Here is a 19,513-nt window from a genome sequence, read left to right as displayed (position 1 = left end):
CAAACAAACTTTCCTAAGAAAAGATGTTCTTTAATGTTTGATCTTTGTAACTTTGAAGCCTAATCAATAAGAAGGGATATTTAATTCATGAAACATATATCAGCTAACAAGCAAGCTGTATGTGGTGTCCATGTGTCAGAAAAACAAAGTGTAGGGCTTGACATGATTCAGTGGTCCAAGACCTGAGGGAGGAGGTTAACAGCTTGAGAGGAAGGACGTTATCACTAATAATGGACACAAAGAGTGCAGAATTTTTAGGTCACAAGGACATTTGACAGGATTTCCAAGATAAGAAATAACTAATAAAACTGACTCAGTGATTGTGCTGAAATCAGCTCCAAATGGGTAGAAGGTAATTCTGGCAGGGGGGGTCTGTGGCCATCAACCCACAGACCACTGATGCTAGAAATCAACCAACCCAAAATAAGAGCAAGATTCATCAACATGGGAAGTGGAGAATCATTAACCAATAGAGAATACTAATTAATAAGAGAACTATGTAACTTGCAGCAATGAACACTAATTCCTTTGTTTCCTAAAATATATAAATTGTTAAAAGATTTGATGATTGCCATACATGTATGGTGGAACAATCCCCCATGTACCCAGCGCTGAATAATGCCAACTTTCTAACCAAACCAACTGACTGGAGAATTTATTTCCCATTTCTCTGTGTCACTGTCCAATCCAGCCTTGAACACTTCCAAGAATGGGGCAGCCACAGCTTCTCTGGGCACCCTGTGCCAGGCCCTGCCCAAACACGGGGAAGAATCTTCCCAATATCCCGTCTATCCCTGCCCTCTGGCAGCAGGAAGCCATTCCCCCTTGTCCTGGCACTCCAGATCCTGATAATGATCCCCCATCTACCTGCAGGCCCCCTGTAAGAACTGGGGTGTCACTCTGAGGACTCCCCAGAGCGGTGGAAGAGCTCTGGGGGACTGAGGGAGGAGCCAGTCCTGGGACAGAGACAGAGATGCTTCTGGCTTGTGGCTGGAGGTCCTGCACTCTGGGGTAGGACAGTACCACCCTCTGCAGATTTCAGTCTCTTTATTAAGAAAAAGGCATATTACAACAACTTCTAAAGTACAGCTCCATACTCTAGTCTCTGGCTGCTAACACATTTTGAAAAGCACTTGGTTAAAAAGCAAAGTCAACATGAATATCATCCTGGCAAATAATGGTGACATGTAGCAAAATGAACATTCAAATAAAGCAGAGCAGTGTCAAAGCTTTGGCATCTGTCCCTCTGCGGCGGCGCTCCCCAGCACGAGGCACAGGCGTTTATTGTTCTCACTGAGCTTCACTAACTCAGCCAAGGACAATATTTTTGCTCCAACGAAACCACAGCTGCTCTGGGACCAGGGGAGCTGGAGCAGAAGTGCTGCCCTCCTCATCCCTCTGCTGAGCCCTCCCAAGGGTGCCAGCACAGCTCTGGGCAGGCAGAGGTGGTGTCCCCACCCCACTGGGGTGACCTTGGACATACAGACACTGCTGGTCCCTGCAGGACTGCAGCTCAGGGCTGTACCCACAGCCCATGGACAGGAAGGGTCTGCTGCTTCAGACATGCAAAGATTTGGGACATTCCCAGGGCCTGATAGTCTAATTCCTGCCATAATTGCAGCAACAGGAAAGGGGAGCTTTCTTGGAAGCTGCGAGATGACTGAAATCTATCGGGAAGAGCCAGGAGGCATAACCACACCCTGGCCAGGGAGGACCAGGCACCGTTTGGGTGTGGGTTGGGTGCACGTCTCACACACCAGCAGCTTTGCTCCCCTGCTCCTGCCCAAAGGTGCAAGGAGAGGGAGGGTGGGATGAAGGGATGGATGTGGTGGCAGTACCGAGTGTCACCCTCCCAGTGTCACCCTCCGTGTCCTGCCCAGAGGCACCATCCCTTCATGGGGCTGGGACAGCAGCGTCCCTGCAGGGCCAGAGCTGGCAGGGAGGACACAGGGACAGAAACGGGGCTCTGGGGAGCAAAGGGCAGCTCTGCCGGTGAGGGGACACGGTGCTTTGATTTGATCCTTGTGCTTTAACAGGCCGTGGTGTCTGGTGGCTCCTCCACAGCCGCTGTGCTCATCGATCCTGAGCTCCTCCTGCTCACCCAGCCCGGCGCTGCTGATCTTATCCACACATCTCAGATGCCTGCGTGAGGCAACCCAGAGGCATAAGGGAGTTCTCTCCCGTCCTGTTGCATTCCCTGTCGGACTTGGCAGCCAGGCACCGACAGTGCAAGAGGGTGACAAGAACAGGCATGCAGGAGGCGTCACTACAGCCAGACTGGCTCATCAGGGCTGCTGGGACTGGGGGCTGGTGCTCTAGGAACAAGGCAGGATGGTGTGGCTTCATTGGGGCAGCAGGAGCCAGTTCACAAGGCTGTACACAAGGACTCTGAAAGGTTCACCTCACCCCCAAAAATGAAAGTCCTTTGTTGTGCTGCTGATTTACCTTCCTATTATGGAGAGCTTGGGGAGAACTTGGGAAAAGCAGAGCGATCCCTTCACACTGCTGGCTCCAGCCACTTCAGGCAGGATGTCTCTTGCTGTGTCACTGCCACCTCTCCTGGGCACCTCAGTCCCTCCAGAGCACCCATCAGCTGGGCATGAACCTGGCTTTGCTCGCCATAAGGCAATTCACAGAAAGCTTCTCCCCCAGCAGGGCCTGGCCCCAGTTCAGTGTCCCAGCACAGAGCATGCAGCAGTGGGAAGGCTGGGAGCCTAGTGGGGATGGGAAAGACACGGCTGGGAGGGCTTAGATTAACCCCAGCAAACACATTCACAAAATATGGCTTTTTAGTTAACAGGGTCAAGAAGGAGAACTTCCTGACTAATCTAAGTCCAGGGGAGTGTGCACCCTGTTTCTGGGACTGGCTCTGCCACAGCCAGTGCATCTTCCCCCATCCACTGCTCACCTCACACCTGCTGCAAGGTGCATTTGAGACATCACTTTCTCAGATAGCATTAGGAAAAATAATAATAATAATAATAACAACAATAATAATAAAAGGGAAAGAGATATTAGCAAACCAAACACATCAAATCCACAAGCCTCTGCAGAGCTACAGAGCAAAAGGGGGTGCAGAGGAGAGGAGCCTGGCTGTTAGTCTGTAGGCAGACAGCTCTCAGCACGTGGTGGTTTACACACACAAGACACAGTTTACTAACGAGCGTTATTGCTATGCTTCCATTTCCAGTCTAATCATTAAGCTTTACAAGTCAACATCAAACAGTGCCTGTTCCATCCCGAGCACGGTGGTGTTGGTGGCTGCACTCCTCAGTCTGTGCTCTCGGGTGCAGGTCAGAGCTGTGTGTGCCCTTTGGACTCCTGAGGAGTGCAGAGCAGGGACTGAAGCACCTCCAGATCCCTGTGACACCTTACAGGCTCAGGGCCAGCTTACAGTGCGAGGGGGAGTCTGTGAGAGCCTCCAGGAGGGGAGGGCAGGCCCTGCCTGGGCCCCAGTGGCTCTCAGGATCCCAGTGGCTCCAGCAGCCTTTGCAGTAAAAAATAGGAATACTGTCTTTTTGATTTTTTTTGATCATTTTGATCTCCTTGATCATTTTATATAAATACAAAGATTAAAATAATTTATCTCAACATTATTTCTATTACAATCATACAGTGTTTTCCCTTCAAAACAAGTGCATGTATGTGTGTATATATATATATATATATATATAAGTGTATATATAGAATCTCTAGAGCTTCCCTCCTCCCCAAGAAAAGCAGCAGTGACTGAAGCAGGTACAGCACGCAGGAGCTGATCCTTCCTGCTCCAAGGCAAATGTGCCCAAGGAAAAGTGCAGGGTTCAGCCTGACAACTCATTTCCAAGCACATTACATTGGCATGAAGGGGGGAGTGGGGTGCTCGCTCTCCATCCCTCTGGGAGCCCCCTTGGCCTCAGGCAGCTCTGCCTGTGGGGCTCCAGACCTGCCCAGCTGCCTGGGGAGGGACCAGCATGGGGACTGGGAATGAGATCAACTCCTTGAGCAAGCTGCTAATTACTGCTGGAGAGGAAAGGGCCCTGCAGCTCAGACAGGGTTGCTTCATTTACATACTAGGCACTACGGATGATGATTGCTAGGAAGGTATTTACACAGGAGAAGGATCAGACTTCTCCCTCCACTTTTCAGTGCTTGGGTCAGTCATAAACACTATGATCCCATGAAGGAGTTTGTAATAAAAATGCAACATACTGTGTCTATCAGGATTGTCTAGGAAGGACAGGAAACAGCTGTGCACACCACAGCTGCAGCAGCAGCCAAGCACACAGGGACAGGCCTCTTTCACCCTGACAGAGGAGAGACAAATCCGCCCAGAACCTCTCAGAACCTGAGAGAAACAGCGATTTCCAGAGGCCAATAGCACCTCATGGGCACAACACTCGCACAGCTGTGACACTGGAGCCCTGGGGCTGCTCGTGCAACACCCAGCAACCCTCCCCTCACTGTCCCCTCACTGTCCCCGTGCGTGGGTGGCAGCAGGGTCCCAGCACAGCCAGCTCACCACAGAGCCTGCCTGGATCACTGTGCAGGGGGAAGCAGGCAGGGAGCATTCTGCAGCCTTGCCAGGGAGCTCAGAGCTCTCTGGTGCTCAGAGCCGCCCGTGCTGCCCTGCCCCTGCCCAACCTGCGCACAACCTGGGCATGTGGAGCTCCCTGCCAGGGCTCCTGCAGCCTCCCATGGCTGTGGTAGTCTGGGGGGACAGCTGGGGGCTCTGAGGGTTCTGTGCTCCCGAGGCAGCAGCTCCAAATACCTCAGGGGCTGCAAAAGTTCCCACTAGAGCCTTCATGCCCCAGGAGCTGCACACCTCGGCACAGTTGCTGCCTGAGCACTGTGAGGGGGGCTCTGCCCAGCGTGGCCTTGCTGGGCTCTGTCCCAAACCCAGGGTGTATTAGGGACCATGGGGACAGCTGGGGAGTCCCAACCCTCAGGGGTGCCCTGGGAGAGCAAGAGGGCTCTTGCCTTCCAAAGCCTGACTAGTCACATAAGAGCCAAAGAAAAGGTACAAAAGCCACTACTTCCTGCCCTGCTAGTGCAGCTCATATGCTTTGGGGTTCATTTTTACCAAAGAGCTGGCCTGGTGACTGCTGCTGTGAATCTCATAAAGCATTTTAATAGAGTATATAAATATTGAACTACAAAAATAGACAGCTCTGACTGCACGGGCACACTAGGGGTGAGCACGGGCAGGCCAAGCCTCGCTAGTCTATGAGGGTGATGTTTTTCAAGAGGTTTCAAAATGGATTGGAAGGAAATAGGGTCTGATGTCACCCTGCAGTTCCCTCGTGCCCACACCAGCCACGGAGGCAGCGGGGGTCCTGCAGGAGGCTGCTGCCCACCAGCCTGGCAGGGCTGGCTGCAGGCAGGGCCTGTGGCCCAGCTGGGCCAGCCGGGCTGGCAGCTCACATGCCAGGGTGAAACCTGCCCCTTGGGTTGCCCTGAGCAGCACAGGTCTGGCAGCACTGGAGCACAGACCTTTGCCCTGCCCAAAGCCCTCCCCTCCTAATGGTGTTTCACAACACCCAGGGAGTGGATTGTAAAGCTGACAGTTTGGTTGGAAGTGGGGCTAGGCTGCCCTGGTGGGGCGAAGGCAGCTGTGCTGGGAAGGGCGGGAGGCCATGGGGAAGGACTGGGGGCTGCTCAGCCCTCAGCAGCAAACCCAGACCTGGCTGTGGATGTGACTGAGAACCAAAATGCTGGTGCCGAGGAGAGCCCCGTGCAGGGGGCACAGGGTGCAGCCCTGCTCCAGCAGCACATGGAGCCTGGCTGCAGTGGCCGAGGAGCCACGGGGTGTCCAGCAGGACTGCCAGGACTGCCAGGACTGCCAGGACTGCCAATCTCTGTCCAGCTGCCTTGTCTGAGTCCTGCTGCAAACGTGATGAGTGGACAGACTGCTGCACAGGGGAGCGTGGGACAGGGCCTGGTCAGCACAGCAGCACTGTCCTTGTGCCAGGGGATTCCTCCATCACCCCCAGGATCCCCCTTGTTCAGCTGCCTGCGTTCTGGAGAACCTTCCTGGGGGTGTCCTGGGCCCCCTCAGTGCCCGGTGCCGTGATGGCGAGGGCTGAGCCCATCCCACGGTGCCAAGCCATGTGCTGCACTGCACACCCACCTCCCGGCACCCACTCTGAGGGCAGCAGCAGCAGCAAGATCTCATCTCAAAAATGCTTCCCCTTCTTTCTTCCTCTCTTTCTTTCTTTCCTTGCAGGCTGTGGACAGGTGCTGGGACGTGTCCCCCTCACAGCCTGGTGCTGGATGCTCCCCTGTCCCACAGCACTGCCGGTAACATCCCTGGCCCAGACCTTTCTGGCAGAGGCAGGTTCTGGCTGCCGGTGGGTGGGAGGTGAGTGCAGGGCTCCACTTTCGGCTGCCCCTTCCCCTGCACTGAGGGGACGGGGGAAAGAACAGAACCTCGGCCGGGCTCAGGCCTTTCCGGCTGCTCGGGCCACGCCGTCCCCTCGCTGCCTACTCCTGGGCCCGGGGGGCACCATGAGCACCGTGAGCACTGTGACCACTGTGGGCACTGTGACCACTGTGGGCACTGTGGGCACTGTGGGTACCATGACCACCATGACCACCGTGGGCACCAGAGCCCTGCCTCTTGCCGGGCTCGCCCTTGGCCGGCCTGGCCCTGGCCGCCGGCTCCTGCGGGGGCTGCCGGGGAGGCCGCTGGCCCCGGCCGGGGGGCTCCGGGCGCTGCGGGCCGTGCGGCCGCGGCGAGTACAGGAACAGCGCCGGGTCGGGCATGGCCTCGTGCTCCTCCTGCGCCGGCTCCCGGGGCCTGGGCCCGTCCCCGGGCGGGCGCCGGGCGGGTGCTCGGTGGCCGCGGCGGCGGGGCCGGGCCTGGGCCTGGGCCTGGGCCGGGGGCTGCTCGGGGCCCGGCAGCCGCTGGGCCGTGGCGTGCAGCTGCAGCGAGAGGTAGGCGGCCGCCTCCGTCTGCTTCTGCAGCTCGGTGTCGAGGATGGTGACGCGGTGGCTGCGGCGCTTCAGCTCCTCCAGGAACCGGCGCTCCTTGCTGCGCAGGCTGGAGCGCAGCGCGGCCACCAGCGTCTCCTTGTGCTGCAGCTCCTTGCGCAGCTCCAGGTTGTCCTTCTCCTTCTCCTGCAGCTGGGCCTCCATCGCCCGGCACTTCTCCTCCAGCTCGCGGTCCAGGACATCTGCGGGTCAAGGCACAGAGGGGTCGGAGGGGGAGCAGGGCTCAGCCCCACGGCTCCTGGCAGGACCCCACAGCCCCAGCGTGGCTGCTGACAGCCCCATGTCCCAGCATGTCCTGGCAGTGCCACTGAGGCTGCTCGGGTGCTTCTCCAAGTTGGGACCCAAAACTCCCTGAGCTCGCTGCCAGTGCAGACACAGGAGCCCGGGCACGGTGCCACATGTAACATCCAAATGTGTGCTGAAAGCAAAAGGCAGCTTCAGGGGAGGATGTTGTTGCCATGGAACCTGCTGCCTCTACCTTGCTGCAGTTTAAAAATTTCCCTAGGTAAGTAGTTTTTCTCCCAAAAAGTGACTTAGAATGTCTGCAGAGGGTGTGGGGAAGCACACGTGGGCTGGGAGAGAAAAGGAAATGGTGCAGGGAAACCATCAGCCCAACTTTGGAGGGACTTTTGGCCCCAAGGCCCGGGACTCCAAAGCCTGGTTAGTCAGGATGGAGATGCTAATCCGAGATTACACAGGAGCTGGGCTGCGCTCAGCAGGGAAGGAGCCTTCATCCGGGGAGGGGGAGCGGGTTCTGGGGAATGCTATCCTGGGGCAGGATGGCCAGGCAGCTTGGGGAACTCACAGCTTGGCATTCTGGGGAGGAGCCCAGTGGGCAACAGGAGGACTCCTGACCCCAGCCCTGGCTGCCTGCTCCAGCACCCAGCCCTTGGCAGGGTGCAGGCTGGCACCTGCCCGCGCTCCCTGGCCTGCCCAGGCCTGCTCCTATCCTCTGCAATAATCTGCTTTTTATGATGTGATTGGCAGCTGCTTACAGCCTCAGCTCCTCAGTGTTCCTGCAGCTTTATAATGAGGTCTTAGGGAGGCATTTGCAGGCGGTAATTATTGCATGAATGGTATTAGAAGAGCAATCATTTGATGGCATCGTAAATGAGATGCTGCCCCATAAACGTGGCAAAGTGATTGTGCAGCTCTAAAAGGCAGAGGGATGGGCAGGCACCATGGATGAGACTCACTGCATCGTGGCTGCTGACACCCAATGGCACCTGGTGGGCTGGGCACCAGCCCTCTGCCAGCAAAGCCCAGGGGTGCAGAGAAGGGACCCCTGGCTCCATGGGAGGGGCTGGCAGTTTGGAATTCCCATGGAGCCAGCCACAGCACTGCCTGAGGGTGCCAAGGGCAAGGACCCTGCTGGCCCCCGTGAGAGCAGCCCGCACCCACCCTGGCACTGGCTGCCCTGGGGACAGGGGACAGGCTTGGTGCCAGGGACTGTGCCCAGGCAGCGCCAGAGAGGAGTTTCAGTTTCATCGCTGGGACAGAGGAAGGAGAGCAGCCTCTGCTGGCTGTGGGGCTCCTGGGCATCACCAGCATGCACTGGGCTGCCAGCAGGCTGTGCACACTCCCAGTCCTGCCCTCAGCCCCACTGCCCTCAGGCAAGGTCCCTGTGCCCTCCCTGCAGCTCTGATGGGTCCCTCTGGCTTCAGGCTCTTCTGCACCCACACCTCGTGCCCAAAGCTGTGCTCTTACCTTGCTGGCGGGCCTCCAGCTCTTTCATTTCCAGGTCATGGGTGAGCTCTGGAAGAGAAATCCAACAGGACTGAGGAGGAGCATGCCACCCATTCTGTGCTCCCCAAGAATTCCTCTGCTCCCTGTGAGGCATTGGACATCACTGTGGCTGCAGTGTTATCTCTGCCCAGCCCGCATGGGACTGTGGCCCTCCAGGAGCTCCAGCCACAGGCTGAGCTAAAAATAGGCAATTGTGGCAATTTATATGTTATTAAGCAGCCTCTTGGCCAAGACATTGTCCGAAGGAGGTTCTGCTCCTCTGACAATGTCTTTCCTTTTCCAACTGCTGAACCATTTTCAGCACTTTAAACCAGGACAAAGAGCAGAGCAACGGATTGAAAATAGACCAGAGTGTAAGCTGCCACCCAAAACATTTCACAATTTCCTGCTCCAGGCTGATTGCTGCCTCTGCACGTGATGCAAGCAGGGACGGCCTCCCAGCACCATGTGCCTGCAGAAGGATGCTCCCTGCTCCAGGGCAACGTGGAGCTTCCAAATCCCTTCCAAATCTCCGGAGCTGCAGCACCTACCTGCCTGCTCAGCCCCACCATGCTGCCTCCTCTCTGCTGCTCTTTGCCTGCTCACTGTCTAGCCCCAGGCTACAGCACCAGGCCACAAAGGGCAGCTCAGGGACCTTCTGGAGTTCACTTTACCCTGCACTCTTACAGACAGTCCCTTTTGAATTAATTGTCACAGCCCACCCAACCACTAACAGCCCTGAGCAGAGGAGGAGAGTGGCAGCAGCAGCATTCAGCTGTTTGGGGCTATTTTTTCCCCCGAAAATGAGTTCAAATGGTTAATCTTTGCCCTACATTTTTCTTTTAATCTGCTTTTGTGTTGACTCTAATCCTCATCACTGCCATCCTCCTGAAACAGAACGCTTGGCTCAGGCTGCTCTGCCTGTCTGTCTTGGAAAACAAATCTGTAGTGAGAAGGCAGAAGTACCTGAGAACGTAATGCAGTTTCTGGAAAGCGTTCAGCACTCTCGACTGCCCCAGTGGGAATCAGTGGCCATTGTGCTATATTTCTGAAGCTAAAATAATAGGTTTGCAGTCTCAGGTATATTTCAAATGAAAACCAAAGCAGTTGCCTATTTCCAAAGACATCATCCTGCTGAGCAAGTGCAGTGATGATGCACGGCCTGGGGTCCCAGTTTCTGTGCTGGAGCCAGAGGGCTGGTGCTGATCTGCTTCAGTACCATCCCCATGACCCCTGAGGGCCAGCTGAGAATCACCTCTGGGGAAGGGAGAGCCTTTCCCACAGGGATACCTCAGAGAGACCAAGGGCATAGTGGAGAAATCCGAAACAACAGTGCCAGGGCAGCAGGCAAGGCTCCACAGGGCCACAGTGGGGAAAAACTGACTTACAGACTCTACTCTCCTCCTGCAAACAGCCCCCCAGATAATGACACTCAAAGGTCAGCAAAATCTCCTTAAAACTACCCAGGGGTTGCCCCCATCTCTCCTGGCAGAACCACACCCCTCACCCAGGAGGACAGGACCCCTCTGGTCAGATACAGCTGTCCTTGGCTCACACTGGGAAGGGGACATCACCTGTGCAGTGGGCTCATTCCAGCCCGTGGGGACAGACTGCCCCCAGTTTGATTTAGGCAGGAGAACCCCACTGTCTTGCCTGCCTGAAGAGGCAGCAGATGAAATAATTAAAACAATGGAATAGAACAGCAAAAGCTCAGAAAGGATGGGGAAAATTAGCCAGTTTTATCAGTGCAGACATTTCTTTGTTTCCCAGGAACCTGGGAGAATGAGAGGCTGGAAGACAAGGAGTAATTAGCTGTGGCTGAATTATTGATGAGAGCAGCAGCACAAGTTGGAATGAGTTCCAGTGGTGGCAGAAGGCTGGGTGACTGTCACTGCTGCAGGGGTGGCTGGAGGGGAGTGTGACACTGCTGCAGAGGGGTTGGGGCTGCAGTTGTGAGCAGGCAGGCAGGGCGCTGAGCCTCGCCCTGCAGCCTGGCACTCTCCTCTCTGTGTCCTGTGTGGCACCCTGGCGTGCAGCAGGAGCTTTCCTGCCCAAGGTGCTCCGTGAGCAGCCGGCTCCCCCACGCCCTGGCCACCAACACTCACCTGAGCAGTGCTTCTGCAAGCGGAGGATCTCCAGGTGCAGGCCATGGAGCAGCTCCATCTGCTCCTTCTTCAGGAAGGCGATGTGGCGCTGCACGCTCTGGATCTGGTGCTCCAGGGACACGGTCTCCATCGCAACCAAATTCACAGTCCAGGTCTGCAGGGAGTGGAGAGGGCTGATCAAACGTGCAGCAGAGTGCTGGGCTTGCAACCCAGAGGGGCAGAGCCTGGGGTGCAGGGTGGTGCTTTCCCTCCTTGACCCTCTCCATGGGGACTGTGGCTGTGGGCAGAGCAGCCCTGGGAATGGCCTCACCCTCTCACCTTCCAGCACCTCTGGGGCCGGCTCCTGTCCTGCCTGCTCTGAGACTGCACAGGCAGAAAATCCTGCTGCATGAACCCTGGCATCACAGCATGTGTGTCTGCTCTGAATTTGGCCCTAGGAAATACTTTATCACTGAGTAGGATGCATCTGGGACAGGATTGTTCCCTGTCGTTCCCAGGTGGGAGTTGCACCAGAGATGATTTTGGCTCTCTCTTGACAAGCCCCACATCACACAGCAGCAACTGCAGCGAGCGATCCAGCACATGAAAAATACAATATGCTCTGTCTAACCCGATCAGCACTGCGTGGATGGGAGAGTCATGTTGTCTTCCAGGAGAAGGAACATCTTCCCTGGTAATTTGCCTGGCAGACAAGAGCTGCTGGCAGGCTGTGCCAGGCACTCGAGCTGGGCTGGTGGTCCATCCCCACGTCATCAGTGGCCTTGGAAAAGCAGCTGCAGAAACCACCCACCTGTGCTGCTGCACAGAGAGATAAAAATAACCCCTTTATCCCAGGAAATACCATTCCGTGGTGTGTGGAATCTGTCCTTGCTCCCTACACACAGCCCAGAAGGAGAGAAGCTGCAGCAAATCAAGGTAACCTGGCAGTGCTGGGTGAGTGGCTGGACTCAATGGCCTGAGAGGTTTTTCCAATCTAAATGATTCTATGGGGAGATGCTGTGCCACAAGCCTGAGGGATGGAGTGCATCATCCTGTCCCTGGGCAGCTGCTTCCCACGTCTGACTCCAGTTTTCTCTCTACAGAACCTGCAGAACCAAACGAGCGCTGTGGCTCACTATTCCAGCACCCTGGCATGGTCACATAGGGCATTTTGCAATTCCTGCAACCAGAATGCATTTAAGATCAATGCCACAGTAAATGGTCTTGGCAGTGCTCCAAGGTCAAAGCTTTGCTCCAGCCAAAGGCTCTGCAGATTTGTCACAACTCTACAGTCAGGTCTCCCTGTTCCTGTAGTTGATGAGGTGGGGGTTGCAGGTTGGTTAGGGACAGCTGAACCCAACCTGCTGGTAAAGAAATGACCCAAAGTGCATTGTCCTGTAGCTGTCCTTACAGAGGTGTCACACCCAGCTGTGCCAGGGGCTGGGGCTGGCCAGACCATCCTCCTTGGAGGGCCATATGTCCTGGTGCAGTGCAAGAGTCATGGGAGTTATCTGCCATCTGCCAGGGACCAGGAATGCAAGCCACACCACAGGTACATCCTCCTGCCAGCCCTGGCCGTGGTGGGCTGAGCTTCTTGATGGGAGTTGTGGCACCTCATCTCAGGAAACATCAGAAAGTAGGTTGGCCAAAGCCCAGAGGACATGTACTGCTATTTTCAAGCACTTTGTTCTGTCTAGTTGAAATGTCTTAGTAAAAATGGCTGCAAATTTTCCATTTAACTTTCCCTTCTCCCTTTAAGTAGGAAATTGCTCTTATTTTTTTTTAACCAATGAAAATGTTTTCCTTTAAAAACAATTGATAGATTTCAAGCTGCAAAGAAAGTTAAAGAAAAAAAAATCTGGAATTGAGATCTGTTTGTTGTCTCTGATTTGGAAGCAAGGAGCCTTCATAATTTACCTGTGTGTGTGGGAAAAGAAGTCTGTCTCCAGAACTGCAATAGGAAATTCTTAGTGGGTTTGAATCAGCTTTGCCTGTCCAACATAACTTTCATGTTGTTTCTTGAGAAACAACTCTCAGCTTGTGGCAGGAGCATCTGAAATCCCTCATGAGGGAGCGAGCACCTTGTTTTGTTTAGCCATGAACCTCCCACTCTGATCCCTCCCTTGCTGCTGTAGCTGTTACTTCTCCTTTCCAGAGCAGTTCTAAGATGCCAAGGCAACTGGTGGTGGGAGCTCTCACAGTGACCGTGTGCTCTGGGATTTTGATGAGTTAGGTATGAGGTTACAACCCTAGAAAACAATGTCATTCATAATAAAAGCCAAGAGTAAGTGATAGCAGTCACTCTTTAGCTTGGAGAATGCTCTGTGCCCTTGTGCTTCTGAGAGCTGTACATGTGCACACACAGCAGCAAAGGAGGCAGCAGTCAGCTGAGCTTTGCCCCTGTTCAGAGGTGACACCTCCAGCCTGAGCTGGGCCCTGCTCCCTGCACAGCTCTGGCCGAACAGTTCTCTCCAGTTCTGGAGACTGGGCATCCATGGGGCTCTGCCCCATCTCCAAGAGCTTTCCAGGAACAACATTCCCTTGCTGATCCTCCAAGATTTTGAGCACAGAACTGATGAGGCTGCACTGGGCTCAGCCCCCTCCATTTCTCCACATGGAGTGACCGTGGGAATGGTCTCTGCTCAGCCTTCCTGTGCACCTGTCTCTAAATCACTTTTTTTTCTACACTCCTTGTCCTTTCATCATGACCTTTGGCACAAGCATATAGGGAGTCCTGATCTCAGCCTCTTCTTTCAAAGTGCTGGTGGAAAATCCCAGTGATATTTACAATTTCATCCCAATTTATCAAATTATTATTTCACAACCCAAAATGAAACAGCCTTTTGGAGCAGCTATAATGACCTATTCAGTTGCAAGTCTACCAAGAGCTGATTTTCTTTGCACAGACAGGTTGATTGGGAATTTGCTTCCAGGGCAAAACTCTGCCTAAGGCTGCTGTTCAGTGTAAATCAGAATCCCAAAACTTTGACCCAAGAAAACCCCTCCATCCCAATGATGCATCTGAAAGAGAGATGCAGTATTTCATATCCACATCCCTCTGTACACACACTGTCACACCATGGTCTGGCCCTTGTCTGTGTGATTATTATTCCCCATAATGGCAAACTAGCTGGGAGTCAGAGGGCATGAGGTTTGCAGGAACAGGTCGATAATTTGTCCTGCTGTGGCTGCCAGCAACCCCTTCTCCATCCCATTAAAACATACGCAGGAATAAACACGGGTGCACACTAGAAATCCATAGTGCTTGGTATTTTACAGCTCAAAGAATAAAAAGATAAACTGTAGCAATGCCACTAAGCTGGTGTATCTTTAAATGTAGGGAAATCAGGCAAGCAGGAAGCTCAGAAACTTGCAGAAGGTCACAGAGGCAGTGGCGACGCCAGGAATAGAAACCAGAGGTGAAATCCCGGCCTTGGAAAAGTCAGTGGGAAACCTTCCCTGATCTCAGCAGAGGCAGAATTACACTTGGAGTGCTGTTTGCTATTCAGTATCTGTCAGTATCTATTTACAGATAAAACCAATACATATGGTGATTATAAATTATTGTGTTTCTCGCAATCCTCTGAGCGCAAACGCCTGAGGAACAGCCCCAGCCAGGCTTGTCAGGGGGCTGCGAATGCTGAAGGCAAGGCCGTGCTTTCTCCTCCCGGCTCCGAGGGAATTCGCTACGGATCCAGCTCCGCTCCGGCAGCGGAACCGGGCCGATCCTGCTCCCCGGCGGGGAACCCGCGGTGCCGCCCGCACTCCGGGGCTCGGCAGCGACACTGCCCGGTGCCGGTGCCGGTGCCGGTGCCGGTGCCGGTGCCGGTGCCGGTGCCGGTGCCGGCAGGGCTCGGGGGCCGCGGGGACAGAGCACCGGCGGGGCGGGCACGGCGCTGCCGCGGGGTCACTACCGAGAAAAGCAACTTCTAGACCCGGCACAGCGGGGCTGCGGGCAACTTCTGCGGGGCCGTTCCCGCATCCCCGGACCCCGCCCGGCCCCGCACCCGGCCCGCAGCCCCCCGGCCCCGCACCCGCCCCCCGGCCCCGCGGCCGGAGCCTTACCTGGGGGGAGCGCCGGGGCCCCACGGGGCGCCCGCTGGGCGTCATGGGGCGGGGGCCGGGCCGGGGCCGGGGCCGGGGCCGGGCCGGGGCCGCGGCGGCTCCCGCGCTGCCCGCGCTGCCTGCGGCGGCCCCGCCTCGCCCGGCCCGGCCCCGCCGCCCGTAAACAGCGGCAACGTGACCGGAACTGGGGAGCTCCGCCGGGGCGGGCGGGGACGGGCCCGGGGCCGGGGCTCTGCCCTGGAGCCGGGGCTCTGCCGGGGGAGCCGCATCGGGGCTGCGGCGCAGCTCCCCGAGACCGCCGGTGAAGCGGGGCTCAGCTCTCCGCGACCCTCGGAGCCTCCTCCCAGTCCCCTGGACCCTCGCTGCGCTGGGTCCCGCCCCTCGGGGGTCTCGGGGCTCCGCTCCCTGGGGACCCCTCGTGTCCAGCTCTCTCTCCCCGGAGATTCCCGGGCCGCCGCTCCTGCCCTTCCCCGCCGTTCCCGCCGCTGTCCGCGGTGCTGAAGCCCGAGGCCGGAGCTGCCCCGGTGGGTCCCGCTCAGCTCCGAGCTGGGGCCCCCCGAGCAGCCCCGGGCTCGGTGTGTGGGGATGGCAGCAGCGGAGTGTCCCTGCGGGACTGCGGTGTCACCGCCACCCAGGGGGATGCCAGTCAAGTGGGGCCGGCACCGGTCAAACAGCAAAGCTGTGGTCAGAGAGATGGTGAGAAAAACTTGTTTACTCAAGTGGTTACTGGCTTTTCATGCCTTTTGTTTGTGGTGCCCAGACCAGCTGGGGCTTCACATTGAAGGATGACTCAATCCTCTGCGCCTCTGTTCGGCAGGGAGCCTGGGATGCGGTGGCCTGTTCCATGCTGCAGGGAAATGGTAGCGTCCTCCCATCAGCTGACAGTCTGCCTGCTGATTCCTGTTCCCTCAAACCCAAATGTGCCTGGAGAGTGCAGCGCTCCTGCTGTGATGCTGAACTGTGCTGCCGTCTCCCTGTTAAACCCGCTGCAATCCTGCACATCCCGGTGTACAAGCAGCACACACAGGAGGTGTAGGGGCGCTCACAGAGAATGCTCTGTGGTTAGCATTCTGCCGTCCCACATCCTTGCCTCTCCTTGAATGCTTCCAGGCTCTGAGCGAGTGCTGGTGCTCCACAGATCCAGCGAGGCTGTGCTGTGGCCAATAGACTGCCTGCAGCAAAGCACATGCTCCAGGTGTGATACAGAAGGTTTGTGACATCTCTGCACAGTACCAGCCAAGGACTGGACCCTCAGCTGATGCACATGATGAGGTCCAGCCTGGCCCGTTGTTTCTGGTAGCAGAGAAAGGCTGGGCTCGGTGTTAGGGCTCATCTGTGGAGACTAAGTTTGGTTCACACAAATAAAGAAATCATTAAATCAGGAGAAAAGATGAGCAGTGTGGTCTGAAGGTCTGTACATGCACGCACAAGAAGCTCATTTGCAATGTTATTCAGACAGATCTGCCTGCAGCCCCAGACAGCACAACAGAGAGCTTCAGGGCCTCGCCATGCTCTCCCCGTCATGCCAACTCCTATGTGGCCCTCCTCTCAACTTGTGTTCTCTGAAAAATGAGTTCTTGAAACAAGAAGTTGTTAGGAGGTCACAGATGCCTGTGTGGAGAGGGAGAGTGCAGCCTTTCCTGTTCAGAGCACTGTCTCGTGTGGAGCCCCTCTCACCCATTTGTGACCCTCAGGCCAGCGTTTGCCAAGGTGCCACTTGTCCCTCTCAGGGCAGTGTGCCGTGTTTGGGGTATGTGGATGTTTTTAATGTCTCCCTGTGTCTTCCCCTAACTTGTGTGCTAACTTGGGTAGCAGTGAGCTACAGACGGGAGGTGGGGGAGGAGAGAGGGGGAATGTCTGAGTGCATCATGTTTCACAAGGTTTGTACAATTCCATTGATTTTCCACTGGATAAAAGACAAGCCTGCGAACAGTCAAGGTCAGGCACTCGGGGACAGAGAGCTGCTCTGTAAATGAGGTCATCGCTCCGGGATGCAGCCTGCCGGGCGGGACAGCAGCGCAGCGCAGCATCCTCTGCACTCAGCAGTGAATTGTCGGCACGGGAATTGTCGGCTGCCTCCACAGCGACCACCTGGCACCTTGGGGTCACTCTGGTGCACACAGGCTTCTCATGTTTCCCATTGCCAGTTCCACAATTAACTGGTTTCACTGGAAGCTTTCTTGAGCAGGACATGACGTCCTTTTGCTGATGCTTCCAGCCACCGTCATGTCCTGCACTGCAATTATGCTGCAGCTCTTCCCCAGTCCCTGCTTGCTCCGAGAGACGGGAGCTCCTTCTCAAACAAGTTTGACGTTACAGTACAGTGAGGCAAAAATGGCAGAAATACCGATTCAGGAAGAATTGGGGGATCCCTGCTGCAGCCTCAGATGTGTGACTGAGCTCCAGAGGCAGAGGCAGGCAGCTCCCAGCCTGTTTTACCCTGCTGGGAGACATCTCAGCCGTGTGCCTCGGTGTGAGCACTGCCAGCCGCTGCTCACGGTGACCCGCGGGACAGCAGGTGGGTGTCCCCACCAAGCGCCCCAGCTGCGGCTTCTGCTGCACCAAAGCGGCCTTTGATTGTGGGGATGCAGGAAGGGGAATGTGGGGGTGTGAGGATGCAGGGATGAAGCGGACGGGATGCGCAGATGTTGGATGAGAGATGCGGGGTGCGGGCGCTGCGGATGGGGCTGCGGGCAGCAGCTCTTCCGAGCGGGGCTGGGCTCCGGCGCTGCCGCTGCTCCGGGCCGGCACTGACCTCTAGTGGCACCGGCACCGGTAATGGCACCGGCACCGCCACCAGTGCGGACAGCGGTACCGGCACCGGTAATGGCACCAGTGCGGACAGCACTACAGGCTGCGGTAAGGATAAAGCGGTACCGGCACCGGAACCGGTACAGGCAGCACCCGTTCGGCAGTGCGTGCTTGTGTGTGTGTTTGTGTCTCTGTGTGCGTGTGTGTGTGCTGTGTACGACTGTGTGTGTTATCTGTGTTTGTGTGTGTGTATATGTTTGTGTGTCTCTTCTGTGTGTTTTGTGTGTTTGTGTTTGTATGTGCGTGTTATCTCTGTTTGTGTGGGCTGGGCTGGGCTGGCACGGCCGCTCTGCCCAGGGGGGGAAGGTGTGCTGGGCACCACGGCCTCCTGTCCTCAGAGGTCCCCGAGGCTCTGTGGTCGGTGGCACTGTGACACTGAGGTCTGGCTGATCCCGTCTTAGCCGAGCTCCTGGTCCCTAGAGGGCAGGTGAGAACAGCAGCCACCCCACACCGTGCCAGAGGGCAGGGACAGCACCTGGGGCTGCTTCTGCCCACCATCCTCCTTCCTGGGGCTGCCACAGGAGCTGAGGGGTGGATCCTCTGCCTGCGGGTCTGGATGTGGCCAAGGTCCCTTCAGCGGTGACAGATTCCTGGACCAAGAGCTGATTCCCAGTGGGAGCTGCATCCCACATGCACTGGAGTTAACCTGAATCCTGTGCCCTTCCAGGATGCCTACGGGAGTGCTTTGAGACCAGAGCTTTCTCCTCCCCCACCACCCCGAGTTAATTATTAGGGGGATTTTTGCATTTAATTTATAAATGAGTTTAACTTTGCCTCAGATATTATTTTTCAACCTAATTGAAATGTAGTGTGTGTGTGCTTTCTAATTGCTTTGAAGAACCTAATAAAAAGCTCCTTAAAGTCTAAAGGCTAAAAGCTGGAGGGTTTTAATAAATTTAACATTAGCTTAACATTTCCACAGGGATTGGAAAATATCTACTTGTAAGGATATTTGCTTGAGCTAAGCAATGCAATTTGTTCCTCTGCTTTAATACATATATGATATGTGAACAGTCCAATTTTTAATTTTTTTCATGCTTTAAAAACTTTTTTCAATGAAAGTTGCTTTTATTTTTAAATCTTACAAGTCTGTAAGAATCGCTGTGCTGAAGGAGGGGTGGGTCAGCTCTGGGGCTCCAGAAACAGGAGGGTGAGTTTCAGCCTCTCCCCTGCTCCCCCCGTGGCCTCTCTCTCATCCCATCACTGCTTCCCTGCCCGTGTCCTCCTGCAGCTGCTGCAGGGGAGCTGAGGCTGTGGCAGTGCCCTGGGGTCAGCCAGGGCTCAGCTCGGGGCAGTGGGAGGGCTGGGAGCACTGGGACCAGCTCGCTGTCCCCTGGGCTCTCTCTCCCTTTAGAGTGTGGGGTTCATTGCAGCTCTCGGCTCTGCAGAGCTCTCACTGAGCCCAGCGCTGCCTGACCATCAAATGCCATGTACCAGGGTTTTCCTGGCCACCATATATCAATCATACCATATCATATCATATCATATCATATCATATCATATCATACCATATCATCTCAAATGTGATGTACCGGGGATTTCCTGGCCACCGTATGTCATACCATATATGTCATATATCATGTCCCAGGGATTTCCTGGCCACCATATATCATACCATATATGTCATATATCATGTCCCAGGGATTTCCTGGCCATTTCAGCTGACACACACGTGAGGGCCAACTGCTGGGCTCCCATGGGGGCATGCCATCCACCAGCTGCCCACCTGGCACATGGACATGTTCTCTCTGGGCAGGTTCTTCTCTCCAGCCTTCAGGCCATAACTTACAGGAGATGACAGCCCCTCTGGAGGGCAGGGCACTGCCCAGATTTGGGAGACCCTTATCTTAATTCCC

At 55.7% G+C, this 19,513-nt stretch overlaps 1 protein-coding gene across 2 annotated transcripts; it reads right to left on the bottom strand.

The window, feature by feature from the left end:
• Positions 1–1,030: 1,030 nt before the first annotated feature.
• CCDC92B (coiled-coil domain containing 92B) lies at positions 1,031–14,894 on the bottom strand. Of its 2 annotated transcripts, XM_088176961.1 has the most exons (5): positions 14,847–14,894; positions 10,803–10,956; positions 8,680–8,727; positions 6,596–7,154; positions 1,031–6,502 (listed from the first exon to the last, which is right to left on the bottom strand). In XM_088176961.1, exons 1-5 carry the CDS (start codon positions 14,889–14,891, stop codon positions 6,463–6,465), a joined length of 846 nt encoding a protein of 281 aa, XP_088033087.1. In that variant the 5' UTR covers positions 14,892–14,894; the 3' UTR covers positions 1,031–6,462. The 2 variants fall into 2 exon arrangements, with proteins under 2 accessions (XP_088033087.1, XP_088033086.1); XM_088176960.1 differs by having other exon boundaries at positions 1,031–7,154.
• Positions 14,895–19,513: the final 4,619 nt, after the last annotated feature.

The sequence above is a fragment of the Sturnus vulgaris genome, chromosome 21, assembly GCF_052056855.1.
Source record: "Sturnus vulgaris isolate bStuVul1 chromosome 21, bStuVul1.hap1, whole genome shotgun sequence".
NCBI classification, from domain to species: domain Eukaryota; kingdom Metazoa; phylum Chordata; class Aves; order Passeriformes; family Sturnidae; genus Sturnus; species Sturnus vulgaris.
Note: the sequence above shows the minus strand (reverse complement) of the source record. Positions and strands in the feature narration are given on the sequence as shown.